Source organism: Haliaeetus albicilla, chromosome 32 (genome assembly GCF_947461875.1).
Source record: "Haliaeetus albicilla chromosome 32, bHalAlb1.1, whole genome shotgun sequence".
In the NCBI taxonomy this organism is placed as follows: domain Eukaryota; kingdom Metazoa; phylum Chordata; class Aves; order Accipitriformes; family Accipitridae; genus Haliaeetus; species Haliaeetus albicilla.
In genome coordinates, this window is record NC_091514.1 from 765,866 (window position 1) to 785,967 (window position 20,102).

Genomic DNA, 20,102 nt, shown 5'->3' on the forward strand with positions numbered 1-20,102 from the left:
ACTCCCAACGTCATTCCAGTTGCCCCCAGTTGCCCCCAACATGATCCCAGTTCCTCCCAGTGTGGTTCCAGTCACTCCCAGTTGCTCCCATCATGATCCCAGTTCCTCCCAGTGTGGTTCCAGTCGCTCCCAGCACGATCCCAGATCCTCCCAGCCTGCTCCCAGTTGCTCCTAGTCACTCCCAAGGTCATCCCAGCTGTCCCCAGCTTGGGCCCAATTGCTCCCAGTGTGGCCGGAGATCCGAGAAGGCTGACGCCCGCAGGGAGGGAGAAGCAGCTCCCCAGAGGGACCCCCCCACGCCCAGCCACCTGCTTCCCGAAGGCTCCGGAAGCACCAACCGGCTGCGCGGCGCACGGAACCCGGTGACCCTCGCCTTCTGTCCTCCCCGGAATCGGGGGACACGGTGACCTCGGGTGACGCGGGTCCTGCCGACTCCTGTCGGGAGAAACCCCCCCACCGACGGTTCCGCCTCCCGAGCTCGGGCTGCTGCTGCCGGGAAGAAAGTGTTTCGCCGACTCTCGGCCGTCGGCTTCACCCGGATCCAGCCCGCGGGAATTCCGAACTCGGCGCGACTCCCTGGTCTCTGCAGCCCGGGTCGTGACACCCCCTGACCCCTGGGAACCACCGTGACCCCCAACCCCTGCTGCCCCCTGACCCCTCCACCCCTTTGGCACCCCTAGACTGCCATGACCCCCCCTCAGTCCCCCACCCCATCACCCTCTGAGCCCCATCACCCCCATGACCCCCGTGACCCCTGGCAGTTGGGGGGCTGGGGGGGGCAATTGGAAGGGGGATGCTTGGGGGTGGTGGGGGGTGCAGGGGGCAGCTGCCCAGTGCCTCCTACCCCCCCAAGCGGGCCTGTGGGGCGGCTGCTGGAGCAGGTGGGGCAGCGCATCCACCACCAGCTGGGGTGAGTGCAGGGACTGGGGGGCACTGGGAGGGACTGGGAGGGTGATTGGGAGGACTGGGAGGGCACTTGGAGGGCACTGGGAGGGGCTTGGAGAATGATTGGGAGGGCACTGTGGTGGGACTGGGAGGGAACAGGGGCCACTGGGGAGCACTAGGATGGACTGGGAGGCAATGGGATGGGACTGGGGGCACTGGGATGGAGTGGAGGGGAGGCTGGGAGAAGACTGGTCCATACTGGGCACACTGGTGCCACTGGGCAGGAAGGGAGGTGATGCTGGTGGTGGTGACCTTCCTGACCAATGCGGTGGTGGAAGAGCTGCTGCAGGAGCTGCGCCGTGTCCACCGCGCCCTGGTCAGCACCCCAAAATCGGGGGGGACCGCAAAACCCACCCAGGACTGCCAAAACACTATGGTGAGACCCCAAAATCTCTCCAGGACCCCAAAAGCCCCTGGTAGGACCCCAAAACTCCCCGCAGGCCCCCAAAGCCCCTGTGGGGACCCCAAACTCCCCCAGTGGGACCCCCAAACCCTTGCAGGACCCCAAAAACTCCTTGGTGGGACCCAAAATCCCCCCAGACCCCCAAAAGCTCTTGATGGGATCCTCAAAGCCCCCAAGAACCACCCCAAAACCCTTTGGTGGGACCCCCAAAACCCCCCAGGCTCCTGAGGAGTTGGTGGGAGGGATTTGGGGGGGTCCTATGGGGTTTGGGATGTCCCTGGGAATTTTGGGGGTGCCTGGGGCTTTGGGGTCAGACACTGGCGGGTGTTTTGGGGTGCATCGCCCCCCAGCACACGCTGGCCCTGCAGCCCCCCCGGGACTCACCGTTCCCCCCCAGCAGCCCCGAGGGGGCCCCGCCCCACCGCCCCTGCGCCCGGCCACGCCCCTGCCCATGCACCTTTCTGCTCTGGATCCGCCCACCTCCTGCCCCCTTCCGTGTTTGCCACGCCCCCTCAGCCTCCCCGCCCATTTTAACCATGGCTCCGCCCCTTCATCCGTGGCCACGCCCCCTCCAGCAGTCGCTCTGCCCTGTCAGTCTCTTTGCCCTTTGTAATGGTGACTCCGCCTCCTTCTGCATTCACTCCGCCCCCTCAGCCTCCCCACCCATTGTAACCATGGCTCCACCCCTTTCAACCGTGGCCACGCCCCCTCTCGAAGTCCCGCTGCCCTGTCAGTCTCTTTGCCCTTTGTAACGGTGACTCCGCCCTCTTCTGCAGTAGCTCCGCTCTCTCAGGCTTCCCGCCCTTTTTAACGGCTGTTGCCCTTCCATTTCCTCACAGACTGAGGTGTGAAGGGGTCCTGGCACTGCCACAGCCAGCAGGTAGTGGTATGGAAGGGGGGGACGGGGACACGGACACCCTAGCAGGCAGCTGACCCCCCCAGAATGGACTGGTTCCAGTACAACCGCTGCTTATGCCAAGAGGGAGCCCGCTTTGCCGTCGCCAGGTGCGGCCACATCCTCCGCACAGTGTGCAGGGGCGCAGGTAGGAGCCCCTTCACCCCCACAAAATGGAGGGGCACCCGCCTCATCTTGAACCCCTAAAATGGCAGAAGGGAAGGAGCCCCCTGACCTTAACCTCCTAAAATGGCGGAAGGGAGGGATGCCCCCTCACCTTATATCCATAAACTGGCGGAAGGGAGGGATTCCCGCCCCCGTCCACCTCACCAAATGGTTCCCCCTCCCATCTTGCCAAACATTTTCCCTCATAACCGCCATTTTGGAGGGGTGCTCGTGTCTGTTTTCTCACGCAGGTCTGTGCCCTGTCTGCGCCGCCAACTGCTGCTACCCCCCCATCTCCGACAAGGTGAGTTGCTGCCCCGTCCTGGCTGCCATTTTGACCCCTTCTCCTCCTTCATACCTGGCCACCATTGTGAACCTTCCTCATCCTCCATCACTGGTAGCCATCTCCTCCCCTCCCCACAGGTGTGCCTGCAGGAGAAGCTCTTCTTCAAGAGCCCGGCCGACATCGCCCTCAAGCACTTGACCCACAAGTCCCAGGCAAGGAGGAGGAGGAGGATGGAGGGCAGCCCACCCCACACCAGCCATGGGGCCAGCCCCACAGCCTCTGCCCCACAGGTCTGGCGTTTCCAGCGGGCACAGTCCAACCTACTGCTGGCCTCTCACAAGGAAGCCGGCCGCCATGTCCTGGACCCCGGCAATAGGTGACACTGTGCTCCCTCAGGGCCGCCATCTTGAGAGGAGTCCACCCTCCTGGACGCCATCTTGGAAGGGTCTTTAGATCTTTAAATGCCGTCTGGGTTTCCAGAGTCAGGAAACCCTTTTGATTTCAGTGCTGTCCTCTATATCCAAGGGATAGTTATTTTTGCTATTTCCGTCTGTTTGTTTTGCCTGTTACTAGTGATTTGGAAGCCTAGGTTTTAAAAAGGTAGCCTTGCTTGTAAGCCTGTGGTGGAATATGGATTATACCTATTCATTCCATAATTTGGCCATAGCCACAGTGCACAGAACGGCAGCGGAGGCAAACGAGCCCAACTGTTGGATAGTCAGTTCTGGTGGGTTCACCGTGGCTGGGCGCCAGGTGCCCACCAAAGCCACTCTATCACTCCCCCTCCTCAGGTGGACAGGGGAGAGAAAATATAACAAAAGGCTTGTGGGTCGAGATAAGGACAGTTTAATAAAGCAAAAGCAAAGGTCGCACGTGAAAATGAAGGAAAACAAAAGATTTTATTCTCTACTTCCCATCGGCAGGCGATGTCTGGTCCCTTCCCGGGAAGCAGGGCTTCACTACTCGTAGTGGTTGCTCCCAAAGACAAATGTTAAAAACAAATGCCCCCCTCCCCCTTCCATCTCCCTTTACTTAGCTTTTATTGCTGAGCTGACGTCATATGGCATGGAATATCCCTTTGGTCAGTTTGGGTCAGCTGTCCTGGCTATGTCCCCTCCCAGGATCTTGCCCACCCAAAGCCCACCAGTGGGGGCAGGGGGAAGTGTTGGAGAGACAGCCTTATGCTGTGCAAGCACTGCTCGGCAGTAGCCAAAACACTGGTGTGTTATCAACGCTTTTCTAGCTACCAATACAAAGCACAGCACTACGAGGGCTGCTATGGGGAGAATTAACTCCGTCTCAGCCAGACCCAATACAGGCATAAAGAGCCACCTGAGCAGGGCGGGAGTAAATGCAGGCACCCTGTGTGGAGAAGGGGCAAAATGAGCCTTGCCAAACAAGAGAGGGGGAAAAACAGCTCTCCCAAGAGGGACACGGTGAAAGCAAGACAGCCGGACAAGGCCGTGGCCAAACTGGATGCCCCAAGTGGAGGATAAAAAGAAGAAAGCCTCCCCAAGTGGAGCAGGAGCCAAACTAGCTGCCCTGAGCTGAGCAGGAGTAAAACTAACTGCCCCAAGGAGCACTGGGGAAAACTAGATGAGCCAGGCAGGGCAAGGGCCAAACCGGCCAGCTCAAGCGGGGCAGGAATAACACCCAGCTGCCTGATCAGGGTAGGAGCAATACGCACTGCCCTGCGAGCAGGTCAAGGAATTAAACCTGATGCTAAAAAGGCACCCACAAACATTTTTCAGAGGTCCAGGGTGAGAGAGCAGTTGGGTGGGGGCCTGGCAGCCAGACAAGGTCAACCCAGCACAGTTGCTGAAGGTCTTTGGTAGTGCTAGTTCAGAGTCAGCCTGTGGCTCTATCTTGGGGGCAGATCAAATTCTTTGGAAATGAACCTGTGAGAGACCACACGAGTGTCACGGACACAGTCCTGTACCTGGGCAGAGTGGAAAAGACACCCTCAGCAACCCGAGCGTGCCAGCCAAAGCTGTGAACAGGCACGCTTACAGCCCTGGGCAGGTTTTTATTCATCCAGCCCATGCAGCTGCAGGAAGAGGTGGGTCTGTCTGCCGGCAGACAAACAGCCCTGCGCCAGCAGCGTGTGGGGAGCTCCAGTGACTGCCGGCTACCGGAGGTGCCCGGGCTGTGGCGGCCGTGGTGCTCGATGGCCTCAAGGGGACATGTCCCCGTGCAGCCCCGTGTCACAAAGGGGCAGTGATGCGGCACCTGCCCGGCGCTTGTGAGCACACCTGGCCAGGTCTTGGGATCCTGAAAAGCAGGCCAGCAAAAGCCAGTTGGGCTGAGCTGGCCTTCGGGATAAGTCAGCTCCTTCCTTCGCTACTTGCGTGCCTACATTTTTCCAACCATTTATCATTTACTGCTCAATTCTCAACTTCCATCCTCTTTCAAAGGTAATTATGATTTGACTTTCAGGACAGATCATAGAGTAGGTAGATACGGGATGAAAGTACAGGCTGGTCTGTGCCTTCCGAGCTGCAGGCTGAGCTATTACACCTTGATAGGCTGGCCAGAGATGGGCTATGGGTAGAGTTCCTGTTTGCTATTTCCTTACCGTATCCTAGGATAGGTAAGTAGGGGGTGGCAGTGTAGTCTGAGGCGTTGGGCTCAGCCTAGAATGACAAGAAGCCTGCCCTGACTGAGGCGGTAGGAAGGGAGACAGAAAAGGAGCACGGCAAAGGTAGCCGTTAAAATAGCGGCCAAAAGCCGGTCACTCCTGCATCCAAGGTGAGCAAGTGTGGGCTGGAGAGCGCGAGAGCTCTGCTGCTAAGGCTAGCCACAGGTAAGCAGCAGGTCCTCTTCAGAGGAGGTGACACGCAATGCAGTCTTTCAAAAGGGCCTCGGTAATTGCTGTCAACTGGAGTCCTGTGACAGGGACAGTGGGGCCATCAGCCTGCAGCTCGACAGCGGTTACAAGTGCCACTGAAACACTGTTGATGGCGGATGCTGTTCTGTGGGTTGTGCTTGGGGGTTTTTTCAGCATTTTGTTGAGCTACAATTATTTCTTTGTGATCAGGAGACGGGATTGGTGCCGATCTTCTCTTTCTGGAGCACGTCCTGACCTCCTTTGTCATCCAAAGCTTTCCCCTCTGTTCCTGAGAGGAGTGATGGCTGCAATGGGGAACGACTCCTGTAAGTAACGGCTTCGCCAGCAGGCTTGGGCTTTGTGAATCCCCAAAGGCAACGGACGTGGCTGGTGCTGCATCTCTGAATGTGCTGACAACCTAGAGTGAATTCTGGGGCATTTCCTGACAGCAGCCAGACTTAGACAGGTGCTTCCAATTAGACGCAGGGAAATGCTCCTCTGTCACTCCTCTGCTACTAGTACAAGCCTTTGAAAGATGACCTTGCTCGTAGAAAGATTTGACATCAGTCAGGTTACCTTCTGTGCTAGATACTTGCTCGTTTTCATCAATTTACAATCAGGAAGAGGGGAGACTTGACCTGATAATCCAATTCAAGTCTCGAGAGGGAAAGGAAGGTAGCCCTGGGCACAGAAATCGGACTGTGGGCTTGTTGGACTTTTGGCCAAATAAGCAGGGGAACAGCCTATCTTCCAAAACTGTTTCTTGACCAGTAAATATCAACGGCAGCATTAGGCTTCCCCCAGTGTTTCTGGGTTGGAGGTTAGAGCTGGTCGTCCTGACTGCTCCTGTACAGAACTCGACTTTTAAAAATGCTTTTGTGCAACAAAATCGTATCATCTCTTTTCAAATGTCATTACCCTGCAGTCATTGCCAAGGAAATGGCTCCACAACAAAGGATCCTCTTTCCCCCGGAGAAGATTTGCATGGATTGGCAGCAAAGACAGAGAGCTGGAGCGGGACTGCACAACCTGGGCAATACGTGCTTCGTCAACTCCGTCCTGCAGTGCCTGACGTACACAGCCCCTCTGGCCAACTACCTGCTCTCTCGTGAGCACAGCCAGTCGTGTGAGTACTTTGAGGAACATTTCCTTGTACATCTGTTGGGCACTTCCCCAGGATTCCCAGAATCTGGAATTTGATTTAGGAGAAAAGCAGCCCTTCTTTCTCAACCCCACGAGGAGTTGTTCTTTGAACGCTCAGGCCTAGCAGCCGCTTGTCTTATCTAGGTGTGTTCATCTTCAGATAGGCACTTCTTTCTAGCCCCGGGTCTTGATCCCTATTCCTGCAAGTCAAACTCCCTTTGCTTATTGCACAGAAAACTTCTGTCAGTTAAGCATCCCTCTGAAGAAACTTTTCTACGCACTAAAATGTCCCGAGCTTGTTGGGACGTTGGCACCTTGGGAGGAGTGGAGACTGTTCTTAAAACTTCAGGATCTCCGTGAGGTTTCCCATCGCTATGGCTATTTTGCTAACCTGAGGAGCTTGCTTCCCTCCCTCCCTCTCTCCCTCTTCAGGTCGTCAGCAAGACTTCTGCATGATGTGCATAATGGAAGTGCACGTTAACAAGGTCCTGCATTCCTCTGTCAGTGCCATCCAGCCTAGCGCTGTCATCAGTGTCCTCACACGTAAGTCATTTCGGGTGCTTTTACAGGTTTTCTCCCCTTCTTGTAGGAGAGAATTACTAACTTCTTCTTTCGTAGGAATAGGAGAACATTTCCAGCTTGGCAGGCAGGAAGATGCCCACGAGTTCCTACGCTATACTGTCGATGCCATGCAGAGAGCTTGTCTGAGTGGAAGCAGCGAGTAAGCACAAGCAAATTACCTTTTCAATGTTCCCGAGCCCTTTGGACTCCTTGATGTACTCCCACCAAGGAAAACCTATGCCTGGGGCTTTCAGACAAAGCAAGACTCTTGGAGGAGATCACCCTCTGCCTTACCATTTATTTCCAGATTGGACATGTCTTCTCAAGCAACTACCATCATCCATCAAATATTTGGGGGCTTTCTGAGATCCAGAGGTACTTTTCCGCAACTATTGCTCAACTTGGAATTGTCTGTGCCCTTCTGTTGGCCTGTGATAAACAGCCGATCGTGTAGTAGGTATGAAGGACGGAAACTGGCACAGCCAGTGACTTCCCCTATCGCTGAGCATTTTGATTTGCCTTCCAGTCACGTGCTTGAGCTGCAAAGCAGTTTCCGATTCCTACGAGGCTTTCCTGGATGTCCCTTTGGATATAAAAGTAAGAGCGTTTATAGCTGTGCTTCAAGACATCCCAAGGGCCCTGTAGCTTTCCAGAATCCATGCTGTTGACTTTAAAACGTATACTGCGAACACAAGAGAGCTTGGTGGAGGGCTGGAAGTGGAATGGGCTGAGTTCTTCTGGGGAGGCCATGGCAGTGGTCTCCTTGTAGGTGCTGGCTTTAAGCTGGACAAGTACAAATTATCCTCTCTGCACCCTTGACGTACTCTCATCCTTCTTCCTTTTGCCCTCCCTCAGCACCCCATCTGGCTCCCAGGCTGATGGGTTGTATCGTTTTCATTATTGATGACCCTGCAGTGCCACAGGGAAGTAGCTCTTGATAGCCCCGGGAATCCCTCAGGAGTACAGTTCCCTGAGGGAAATGTTCAGCATCATACCCTCTTTCTGCCTCCTTCTGGACACTGCTTGCGGGTTCACAGTGCGTTTCCCCAGCATCAGCTACCTGGGTCTTCTTGTCAAGTCCTAGTAAGTGTTTGGGCAAGGGCATTGCCCGCAGCTCACTGCTCTCCTCTCTCACTCCTCCAGGCAGCCTCTTCTGTCACTGCAGCTCTGGAGGACTTTGTGAAACCGGAGCAGCTGGATGGTGAAAACTGCTTTCAATGTAGCAAGTAAGATGATTACTAGTGACCCAGTAGTACTAGATCCTGCGGGAAGGTGCTGCATGTCATTGAGCAGAAGTCATCATTTCACATAGGCTTAATGCACGATAACGAAATGCAGCTTTTTTCTAATATGGCCTTATGGTACTGAATAGCCTTAAAATAGCGTAAGGATGTGTGAGACAAGAAAGCTTGTCTGGTCTTCTTGGGGGAAAATTGGGTGTATTTCAGCACTTGGCTCTGTGCTTGCTTTCAAGGTGTGACAAGATGGTTGCTGCCTCCAAGGGGTTTACAGTCCATTGCGCGCCCAAGGTTCTCACAGTGTGTCTGAAAAGGTTTGAAGATTGCACCGGCAGGAAGATCAGCAAGGTGCGTATGCCACTGGAGGGCAACTTTCTCTTCCCGGAGCAGGAGATTTCCCAAAGCAGTACGCTCTTTCACAAGCTGTTCCTGTTGGCTTTTTCGTATTCCCTTCCGAGGAGAGGAGAGTTCCGGTGGGAAGACAAGCATGTACTTGGCTCCAACAGAGCTGCTTTGGCCGGGAGCAGTTTCCTGCCAGCCAAACCATGCTGTGTTGAAGGCTATTTCATGTAGTACTTCAGGATCGTTTCTGAGCCCTCCTGGTCTCCCTGTAGGTTGTGGAGTATCCTGAGTACTTGGATCTTCGGCCATACATGTCCCAGACAGCTGGAGAAGGGCTCCTCTACTCCTTATATGCTGTCCTGGTGCATCGTGGTGACAGCTGTCGTGCAGGACACTATTTGTGCTACACAAAGGTAAAGAGCAACTTCCTTCCTAGCAAGGGAAAAATGTGTGCTGGGGAAGACAAACCTTCCTGGCAGTGTAACTGGCGGCCAAGGATTGGAGGGAGAAGGTCTCCTTAGGGGCTGGATTGGATTTGTGTTGGCATACTCTTGGTTCTGTAGTTTTCCGCCTGTGTTTTTGTGGAGAAACCATGCGGTTCATCTCCAGAGACTGATGCCTTTCTTTGCAGGCCAGCAATGGACTGTGGTACAAGATGAACGATATGGCTGTGAATGGTTGTGGCATCAAGACAGTTCTCAGGCAGCAAGCCTATTTACTGTTTTATGTCAGGTGATGACAAGTGTTAAAATGTGTTCAGAATACGTTTCCTTTTCCTGGCTTTGCTATTTTTCTTCTCCTCCTGCATGTTTCTCTCTCTGTCATAGGAGACAATTACTACCTGCCTCCTTCAGTCCTTATCTTCCCACGTCAGTCCTTATCTTCCCTTGCTGGGCTTCAGGCTGCTGCCCTGGTGTAAAGTGCTACTTGTCTGCTGTCTGAAGCTGGCTAATGTAGAGAAGAGTAGTTAAAGGGGGCCTACAGGAAAGATGGGGAGGGACTCTCTATCAGGGAGTGTAGCGACAGGACGAGGGGTAACAGTTTTAAAGTGAAAGAGGGAAGATTTAGATTAGATATTAGGAAGAAATTCTTTACGGTGAGGGTGGTGAAACACTGGGAGAGTTTTCCCAGAGGGGTTGTGGATGCCCGCTCCCTGGAGGTGTTCAAGGCCAGGTTGGATGGGGCTTTGAGCAACCTGGTCTAGTGGAAGGTGTCCCTGCCCATGGCAGGGGGCTTGGAACTAGATGATCTTTAAGGTCCCTTCCAACCCACACCATTCGATGATTCTATGATTCTATGAAATGGAGGCCGTAGGGATGACAAAGACGAGGACTTGCTCTGACAGGGGCAGACCTGGTGGGCAGACCCCAATCAATTTTCCCATTTGTAGTCTTGGTTACGTCTTCTGTCTGTTGTAGAAACCGCTCCAAGAAGATGACTGAACCCCAGAGAAAGCTGCAAGAACAGCCCTAAATGCAGATCACTCTTTTTTTCTCCAGGCGCTCTGATTTGAAAACTGGAGAAAGGGTGCCTTCCTCAGTGACACCAGCATATGCCTGTTCCTCCCTCAGTCAATGCGGGGCCGAGAGCAAGCAGGAGGATTCTGTGGGACCAGAGGGTCTGCCTCCTAGGACTAAGGTAACCTGGGGAGGTGGGTCAGGGCACCAGATGGACAGCAGATTTCTTTCTGGGATCTTGGCATTGCTCTCTTCTCCCTCCCATGCTGCAGCTTTCTTCACAGCCGCTGCTCCCTCTCAAAGCATCCCACCTCGATCCACCCCGTTTGTCCGCCTTTGGCCCTTCTGCCTTTGCAGCCCTCCAGGAGAGCCTTCGGGAGGCCCTTAGCTGTCCCCTCCCACAGCTTCTGAGGTTTCCCCACTGTTCAGGTCCTTTCAGCAGGAAAGGGCAGGACATTTGCACAGCTCTCTTTGCAGGACATGGCGGTGGGCATGGAGGACTCTCCAGAGGACAGCAGCTCCTCTGCACCAGCCAGCACCAGCCAGCTAACCCAGGCAGGTGCACAGGAGGCATCTGCAGGCTGGCCAGGCAGGCTCAGCATCGCCTCCTACATGGGCTCCTGCTTGCATCGCTTCTTCTGCAGCTGCCTAAGGCTGGTGTCCAGAAGGAAAGCTGCGTGCCTGGTCCGCTCTCCACCACTTGCTGCTCTGCACACCGTGCAAGAAGACAGCAACAAAGAGGAGCACGGATTCAGCCCTTCTTCCCGCTGCCAGAGGAATGGTGCCAGGGAGAGGGCCCGGAGCAGATCCCCGCAGTGGGGAAGAGATGTCCGCAGCTGGTTGGTGGACACCACAGACTACGACCACTCAACAGGGAGGAGGAGGAGGAGGAGGAGGAGGAGGAGAAGTAGTCCTCCAAGTCGCGATCACACTCCCAGGGATGATGCTGCTCCAGGGCCCTCAAATGGCACTTCCCAGTCGGCTCCTGCACCCAGTGCTGCTCAGGAGCAAACCCTGCCAATGCAGAAGCAGAGCAGATCCCTGCGGCAGGGCTACGCTCTCCGCAGCCGGGTTTTGGAGACCACAGACTACCACCGCTCAGTGAGGAGGAAGGGGAGGCGGAGAACAAGTCCTCCACATCATGACCGAGCCCCAAGGGATGATGCAGCTGCAGGGCCCTCCAATGCCAGCTCCAAGCAGGCTCCCACACCCAGGGCCGCTCGGGAGCACGCTCAGCTGTGGCCGAGAGAGCGGAGCAGATCCCCACATCGGGGCTCTGAGCTCTGCAGCCGGTTTGTGGACACCACCGAGTGTGACCCCTCAGCAGGAAGGAGGAGGGTTTCAGCACCCCGGAGATGCACATCAGGCAATCACTCGGGGTGCCGAGATGGTGACGGGGGCAGATTGTCAACCTGGATGAGGGAGGAGCACGGCATCTGACTGCTGCAGTGCCGGAGAGGAAGAGGAATCCAGGAATCCAGGAAGCATCAAAACTTCCCCCAGCAGGGACCAAGCTGCACAAAGGGCACCAGCAGCCCACCCCGTCCCTCCTCCCAGTGCTGCCTCTGGCCAGGAAGAGCTCAGAGAGACCTTCCAGACACTCAGACAGCTCTGCCGGCTGGCCTGCCTGCCCACAGGTCCCTCCAGGAAGAGCTTTAATCCGTGTTCAGCTTTTGGGATTGCCTTGCAGAAACAACACTCGTTTGGACCCAGCAGGCAGAAAAGCCAAAGCCAGAATTAAAAAGACTCGTTGGCCTTGCCTGTGGAATTTACGGGGTGTTTCTTTCTCCGTAGGTTTTGTGGCAATTGGTGGAAATACCCAGTCCGAGAAGTTTTCATTGTGGGATTTTGAAAGCAGTGTGTTTGCGTGTGCCCATCTTGCAATCTCTTCTTTTTATAGGTGGAGTTCAAGTCACTCGAATGGATGTGGGCTGGATGAGCTGACAGCGAGTGGGACTGCATCAGGCTGAACAGCCGGGCCCTGAGGGTGCTGCTCAGTGGCACCAAGTCTAGTGTGAGGCCAGGAGCTAGCGGTGTCTCCTGGGCGTCAGTACTGGGTCCGATCCTGTTTAACATCTTCCTTAACGAATGGTCTGGGTGATGGGCAGAGTGCACCCTCAGCAAGTTGGCAGATGACACCAGGCTGGGAGGAGAGGTGCTTCAGCCAGGGGGTCGTGCTGCCATCCCGAGGGGCCTGGGCAGGCTGGAGAGATGGGCTGACAGAGACCTCACGCAGTTCAGCAAGGGGAATGCAAAGGGTGCTGTGCGGGTGATGAGCACCGGCACAGGCTGCCCAGGGAGCCTGTGGAGTCTCCATCCTTGGAGATGTTCCACAGCCCTCTGGACATGGTCATGGCCAACTGGCTGCAGGTGGCCCTGCTTGAGCAGGGGGCTGGGACCAGGTGACTTCACCCTCCAGGTGACCTCCTGGGCAGCCTCAAGTAGCCTGTGGTTCTGTGAAATGGGTGCCTGGAAGAGGATCCAGCCACCACCGCTGACACCCTCAGGCAGCCATTGACAGCTCCACCAGGAAGCTGCAGCCCCTGGAGAGGAGCCCAGGCTGGAGCAGGCTCAACAAAGACCAACAAAGAGGAGCACGGATTCAGCCCTTCTTCCCGCTGCAATAGGAACTGTGCTTGGAGAGGGCCCGGAGCAGATCCCCGCAGTGGGGAAGAGATGTCCGCAGCTGGTTGCTGGACACCACAGACTATGACCTCCTCAGCAGGGAGGAGGAGGGTTTCAGCACCCCGGAGATGCACATCAGGCTTGCTTGCTTCCCTCCTCCCTTCCTTCCTTATTTCCCCCCCTCTTCAGGTGCAGAGGAAGGCTTCTGCATGATGTGCACTACGGTAGCACACATTGAGGAGGTCCTGCCTTGTTCGGGCAGTGCCATCGAACCTACATCTCTCATCAATGAGCTTCCACATAAGTCATTTCAGATGGTTTCATCTGGAGATATTCTTGATTTCTGAAGCACCCAGTGTGTCACTGTTTTTGCTGTGTTCATGTTAAGGTGGAGAGCTTTTTTAGAAAGGTAAGTTTTCTTCCCTTTTTCTCTGAGATCACTGTGAAAAACTTCTTCTTTCTTAGGAATACGAGAACATTTCCATCCTGGCAGCCAGGAAGACGCGCATGAATTCTTCTGCTATGCTGTGGGTGCCATGCAGAGAGCTTGTTTGAGCAGAAACAGCGAGTAAGCATAAGCACGTGACCGTTGAAATACTCCCTAGCCCTTTTTACGACCGTCAGTGAAAACCTCTGTCCGGGGCTTTCCTAACAAGGAAAATTCTTGCAAGAGCTAACTCTCTGCCTTCCACCTCGTGAGCTCTGATTACCATTTCTTTCCAGCTGGGACACATCTTCTCAGGCTAGCACGCTCATTCATCAGGTCTTTGGAGGATCTCTGAGATCCAGAGGTACTTTTAAAAACTGTTCCTGCCCTTAGAATGATCTGTGGCTCTTTCTCTGTTTGTGGTAAACAGCTTCTGGGATGCAGCAGTATGTCCAGTGTGTTGAAAGCAGTATGTCTTGGTCACTGAAATGGGCAGAGTTAAGTCTCCTTCCCAACCTGAGAAGCATTTCTCTTTGCCTTCCAGTGACGTGCTTCAGCTGCAAAGCCATTTCTGACACCTACGAGGCATTCCTTGATATTCCCTTGGACATCAAGGTAAGATGTGTTGAAATTGTGGTGCAAAATGTTTCCAGGCCCCTGCAGGGCACCTAGTTTATCTCCAGGAAGCTCCGTGGAATTCAGCCTGTGGCTGTTACCACACAAGAGCTTGCTGCTGGATGGGAAGGGAACTGTGCTTGTGTGCTTCTGCTGTGGAAGCTCTGTAAATGGTCTCCCTGTGCTGGGTGTCAGCTGGGCAGAGCAAGGATGGTATCTACAGCTGTGATGACACTGTCATACCACCCTGCGTTGGACTCCCTCCGTGCGCCTCTGGTTGCTGTGCAGACAGCTTGGATTGCTTTTGCTCTTTTGGACCATGCGTCCCACAGGCAAATCTGGTACCGCCCAGGGGTAGCTGTTTATTGGGACAAGGCTGGTACCACACAGGTAGCTCTTTCTTGAGATTTTGAGTTTCCAGGAGCTTAGTGCTCTTCCTCTCTCTCTCATCCATGCAGCCTCATCTGTCGCTGCAGCTCTGGAAGACTTTGTCAAACCTGAGCAGCTGAATGGCAAAAACGGCTATAAATGTAGCAAGTAAGGTTATTGCTAAGGTCATCTTCCTAGTAGATACTGGGTTACAGTATTGCATGCCTGGGAGCACTAGTTAGGTGTGGACTTAATTGAGAAAGCCAGTCATAAGGCAGCTTGGGGCTTTTTGTTTGGGGTTTTTTTTTTTCCCTTCCCCGTACAACTAACCCACAGGAACCATCCAGAACTTGGAAAAGAATGCATTTGTTTCTAAAGCAGGTCATTTTTTTTCCCTTCTGCCTGAATATTTGTAAAGCTGATGAGAATTTTATTCCTGGCCTTGTCTGCACTGGAGGTGGTCAACTTTCCCAGCTATGAAGCTGCCTACTGAACTACCCTTATGGCCAGAAGGCAAAAAGACATGTACCATCTGCAGTGGTGAGCCAAAGCAAGGAGGAGCTCTGGACGGTGATTTGGCAACAATCCACAGTTTCATCTCCAAGACTTTTTTGGATACTTGAATCTCTGTCCAGGAGACCTCAGTCCTCGGAGCAGTAGGGGCTCCTGCTGGCTCTCTGAGCAGTGTCATGCCTCGCTCTTGTATTGCAAGGGCTGCAGACTCCTGCTCTCCAAAGGGAGCCACCCGAGACCAAAGCTACCTTCAGGGAGAGCCTATGGACTTAAGGCATCTGAAATGCAAACACGTGCACACAGTAGTTGGGCAAAACAAGCCTTAACTCAAGCCTACATGGATGGGGGGTGGAGTGAAGATAGGTGCAACAGTTGGGTCTGTGCTTGTTTTCAAGGTGTGAACAGCTGGCCACCGCGTCCAAGAGGCTCACGGTACATTTTTCCTCCAATGTCCTGACACTGTGCTTGAAGAGATTCAATGCTTTCTCTGGCAGATTAGCCAGGTATGTATACAAGTGCACGGCCACTTTGTCTGCTTGGAAGGAGATGGTTCCCAAAGGAGAATCCTATTTTGGAAGTCCTTAATGTCTGCCCGCGATGGCTATCGGGTGAAGCTGTCTACGAAAAATCAGTGCAATAGCTCTGCCTTGCTCTTTGCCTTACGGTAAGAGGAAAGTTCCAATGTGAAGGTAAGCACTTACTGTGGGCGTAAAGAGCTGGCTTGGCTGAGAACAGTTTTCTGCCACTTCAGGGATGAAGTGGCAACAGCTGTTTTTGATGAAGCCAGAAGATCTATTTCTATACCTCTAGCCTGTGTTTGGTGACAAGGTCTTCTCAGGCTGCTTCCTAATGACTCTCAGGATAACTTTGGAGTCTTCTTGGCCTCTCTTTAGCTTGTGCCATATCCAGAACATATGCACCTTGGCGCACATGTGTCTCAAGCGGCTGGAGAACCTCTCCTCTATTCCTTGCATGCCATCCTGGTACATGTAGGTCCCAGCTGTCAGACAGGACACTACTACTGCTCTGTAAAGGTAAAAGTCAACTTTGTGATTTCCATTGGTGGATTGTGTCCTTCAGTGGTGTCCTGTCTGTGTTTTTCTTTTAAAAGCCCTGCAGTTCATCTGAAGATAGCGTTGCCTTTCTTTGCAGGCCAGCGATGGACGTTGGTACAAGATGAACGATGCCTCTGTGGTTCTCTGTGACATCAAGACGGCCCTCTGCCAGTGTGCATATTTACTCTTCTATGCCAAGTAGGAACAAGTGTGAAAGGGTGTTCAAGCATGCACTCCCTCTCCTGTTACTGATCTTGGGGTTGCTGTTCTCCTCCGGTGGGTTTTGCTTTCTGTCCTAGGAGAGAATGACTCTGTCCAGTTGGGTTCTGTCTGTCCTGCGCTTCGCCAGGTCCTTTCCTCTCCCTCCTTGTCTGGCACTAAACTGTGGCGCTTGTGTAAACTGCTGTCTGCTCTCTGAGACTGGCTAGCTGCGAGAAGAGGCAAAATGTTGCTCCGGGAGGATCTAAAGATGAGTTACTGCTCTGAAAGGAACAGACGTGGCTGGAAGACCATGATCTTGTTTCCACCTTCTTTTGGGGGGGGGGGGGAATGACATCCCAGGGAGCCCCTAGCACCCATGGCCCCAACCCCATAGATTCCCCACCCCCCAACCCATAGGGACCTCCCCCACCCCATAACCCCCTACAGCCCCATAGCCACCCCCCCGCCCAAGGTAACTTGGGGGGGCCCTCCAGCCAGTCCCCCCAGTGCCAGGCCAGCACCTCCTGGATGGTGCCCACTGAGCTCAGCACCAGCAGGCCTGGCGTGGGAGGGCGGGGCTGGGGGGACACACAAATGGAGAGGGGGAGAAGGTTGGGGAGTCCTGTGGGGTTTTGGGGTCCCCAAGCGGTATTCCTGGGGGGTTTTGGGGGAGTCAAGGTGAGGGGGAGTTTTGGAGTTTATGGTCCAGGCTTGGGGGGAGGCAGGGATCCATAGGGGGTCCTGGGGGTGTGTGTATATAGCTTCCAGGAGAGATCTTTAGGGCCTGGAGGGGGAAGGGGTGGTGGGATCCATGGGGTCTGGGGGAATCTGTAGGGGCTGGGTTTGGTGAACGGAGGGAACTATAAGGTTGGGGGGGGGGCGGGGGGGGAGGAATCTACAGGGTCCAGGGGGAAAGAGAGTGATCTGCAGGGTCTGGGGGGATCAGTACAGACATGGGGAGGGATAAATCTATTCAGTCAGGGTCTATAGGGTGCAAGGGGGAAAGGGAGGGACCCAGAGGGTCTGGGAGGGACCTATAGGGTTTGAGAGTGTCTATAGGATACAGGAGAGTAAGGAGGGATCCATAGGGTCCCATGGGATCTACAGGACTGGGAGGGAATGGGGAATTTATAGGGTTCAGGGGGATCTATAGGGCTAGAGGGAACAGAGGGATCTATAGGATCCAGAGGGGGTCTCGAGGGTCTGGGGGGGTGTGTCAGGGAAGGGTATACAGGGGCTGAGGGCAGTCTGTAGGGCCAAAGGTCAGGGAAGGGTACATAGGGTCTGGGGGGTCTATAGGGTCTGGCTGCAGCACTGGGGGGGTGGCGGGCTTGGGGCAGGGCATAGCGAGGCCACGCCCACTGCACTGTCCGGGGTGGGGCTGGAGGGCACCCAGGCGTCTGAGGGGGGACACCCAGGGCAGGTCCCCTGAGCTCCCCCCCTGCCTCCACATGGCCCTGGTCGATCTCTTCATCAGAGGCACCAAGACCACGGCTGCCGCCCAGCCCTGGGCTGTCGCCCCCTGACCCGCCCTACCTCCCCCCTCCCTGACCTCACAGCGCCCCCAGCGTGACGTCACGCCCCAGACCCCCCCAAACCTGGCTCGGATTCACACCTCCCACCACACCGCCCTCCTGCTGATGGCGCGGCCGACCACCCGCCCACCTTCGGACCAATAGGTGCCCGCCCGGCCGCTCTGCGCCCCCGGAGGCTGCGTCTCGATGGTGCCGCGGCGGCAGCCACAGGGGGTGGGAGGGGGGAGAGAAGCCTCAGGGCTCGTTAGCATAAATTTGCATCACCCCTCCCCCAGCCACAGGGCACCCCGCGGGACCCGGGCGTCCGGGCGCGCAGCTCACCCTTTATTGGCCGGGGGAGGGGGGACCAGGGTTCCGCCCCAGTTGCTCCCAGTATGACCCCAGTTGCCAGCACTGTAGTTCCAGTTGCTCCCAGTATGATCCCAGCTGCACGCAGCATGGACCCAATTACTCCCACCATGATCCCAGTTGCACCCCAGCATAGTCCCAGTCACTCCCAGTTGCCCCCAGTATGGTCCCACTTACCCTCATAATTCCAGTTGCTCCCAGTATATCCCAGTTGCCCCCAGCATGCTCCTAGTCACTCCCAGTATAATTCCAGTTGCTGTCAGTATATCCCAAATGCCCCCAACATGATCCCAGTTCCTCCCAGCATGGTCCCAGTCACTCCCAGTTGCTCCCAGCATGATTCCAGTTACCCCCAGTGTGGTCCTAGTTGCTCCCTGTATGATCCCAGTCTCGCCCAGCATGATCCCAGTTGCTCCCAGTTGCCCTCCGTGTGATCCCAGTTACTCACAGTATGATCCCAGTTGCTGCCACTGTGCTCCTAGACGCTCCCAGTATGATCCCAGTTGCCCTCCGTGTGATCCCAGTTACTCACAGTATGATCCCAGTTGCTGCCACTGTGCTCCTAGACGCTCCCAGTATGATCCCAGTTGCCCTCAGCATGATTCCAGTAGCTCCCCGTTGCCCCAGCATTGTCCCAGTTACACCCCAACATAATCCCAGTTGCCCCCTAACATTGTCCCAGCATGGTCCCATTTGTCACCAGCATGCTCCTAGTCACTCCCAGTATGATCCCAGTTGCTCCCTTTCTGCTCCCAGTTACTCTTAGTCACTTCCAGTCATCCTCAGTGTGGTCCCACTTGCTCCCAGTATGATCCCACTCTCTGCCAGCATGATCCCAGTCGCCTGCAGCGTGGTATCAGTTGGTCCCAGTTCCAGCCAGTGTGATCCCAGTTGCTCCTAGTCACTCCCAATATAAACCCAGTTGCTCCCAGTTGGCCCCAGCATGGGCCCAATTCCTCCCACAGTGATCCCAGTTACACCCCAGCATAGTCCCAGTTACTCCCAGTTCCCCCACTATGATCACAGTTACCTTCAACATAGTTCCAGTTGCTCCCAGTATATCCCAGTGTCCCCCAGCATGCTCTGAGTCACTCCCAGTATGATCCAAGTTGCCCTCAGCGTTTCCAGTTAGACCTAGTATATCCCAATTGGACCCAATGTGCTCCTAGACACTGCCACTTGCCCCAACATGATCCCAGTTCCTCCCAGTGTGGTTCCAGTCACTCCCAGTTGCTCCCAGCATGATCCCGGTTCCTCCCAGCATGCTCCTGGTTGCTCCTAGTCACTCCCAACGTCATTCCAGTTGCCCCCAGTTGCCCCCAACATGATCCCAGTTCCTCCCAGTGTGGTTCCAGTCACTCCCAGTTGCTCCCATCATGATCCCAGTTCCTCCCAGTGTGGTTCCAGTCGCTCCCAGCACGATCCCAGATCCTCCCAGCCTGCTCCCAGTTGCTCCTAGTCACTCCCAAGGTCATCCCAGCTGTCCCCAGCTTGGGCCCAATTGCTCCCAGTGTGGCCGGAGATCCGAGAAGGCTGACGCCCGCAGGGAGGGAGAAGCAGCTCCCCAGAGGGACCCCCCCACGCCCAGCCACCTGCTTCCCGAAGGCTCCGGAAGCACCAACCGGCCGCGCGGCGCACGGAACCCGGTGACCCTCGCCTTCTGTCCTCCCCGGAATCGGGGGACACGGTGACCTCGGGTGACGCGGGTCCTGCCGACTCCTGTCGGGAGAAACCCCCCCACCGACGGTTCCGCCTCCCGAGCTCGGGCTGCTGCTGCCGGGAAGAAAGTGTTTCGCCGACTCTCGGCCGTCGGCTTCACCCGGATCCAGCCCGCGGGAATTCCGAACTCGGCGCGACTCCCTGGTCTCTGCAGCCCGGGTCGTGACACCCCCTGACCCCTGGGAACCACCGTGACCCCCAACCCCTGCTGCCCCCTGACCCCTCCACCCCTTTGGCACCCCTAGACTGCCATGACCCCCCCTCAGTCCCCCACCCCATCACCCTCTGAGCCCCATCACCCCCATGACCCCCGTGACCCCTGGCAGTTGGGGGGCTGGGGGGGGCAATTGGAAGGGGGATGCTTGGGGGTGGTGGGGGGTGCAGGGGGCAGCTGCCCAGTGCCTCCTACCCCCCCAAGCGGGCCTGTGGGGCG

At 55.6% G+C, this 20,102-nt stretch overlaps 1 protein-coding gene across 1 annotated transcript; it reads left to right on the forward strand.

Annotated features, from left to right (window-relative positions):
- Nucleotides 1-6,370: 6,370 nt before the first annotated feature.
- LOC138683212 (ubiquitin carboxyl-terminal hydrolase 42-like) lies at nucleotides 6,371-9,500 on the forward strand. Its single transcript, XM_069774744.1, has 8 exons — nucleotides 6,371-6,647; nucleotides 7,097-7,207; nucleotides 7,283-7,385; nucleotides 7,533-7,600; nucleotides 7,752-7,822; nucleotides 8,369-8,451; nucleotides 8,700-8,811; nucleotides 9,078-9,500. Exons 1-8 carry the CDS (start codon nucleotides 6,392-6,394, stop codon nucleotides 9,324-9,326), a joined length of 1,053 nt encoding a protein of 350 aa, XP_069630845.1. The 5' UTR covers nucleotides 6,371-6,391; the 3' UTR covers nucleotides 9,327-9,500.
- Nucleotides 9,501-20,102: the final 10,602 nt, after the last annotated feature.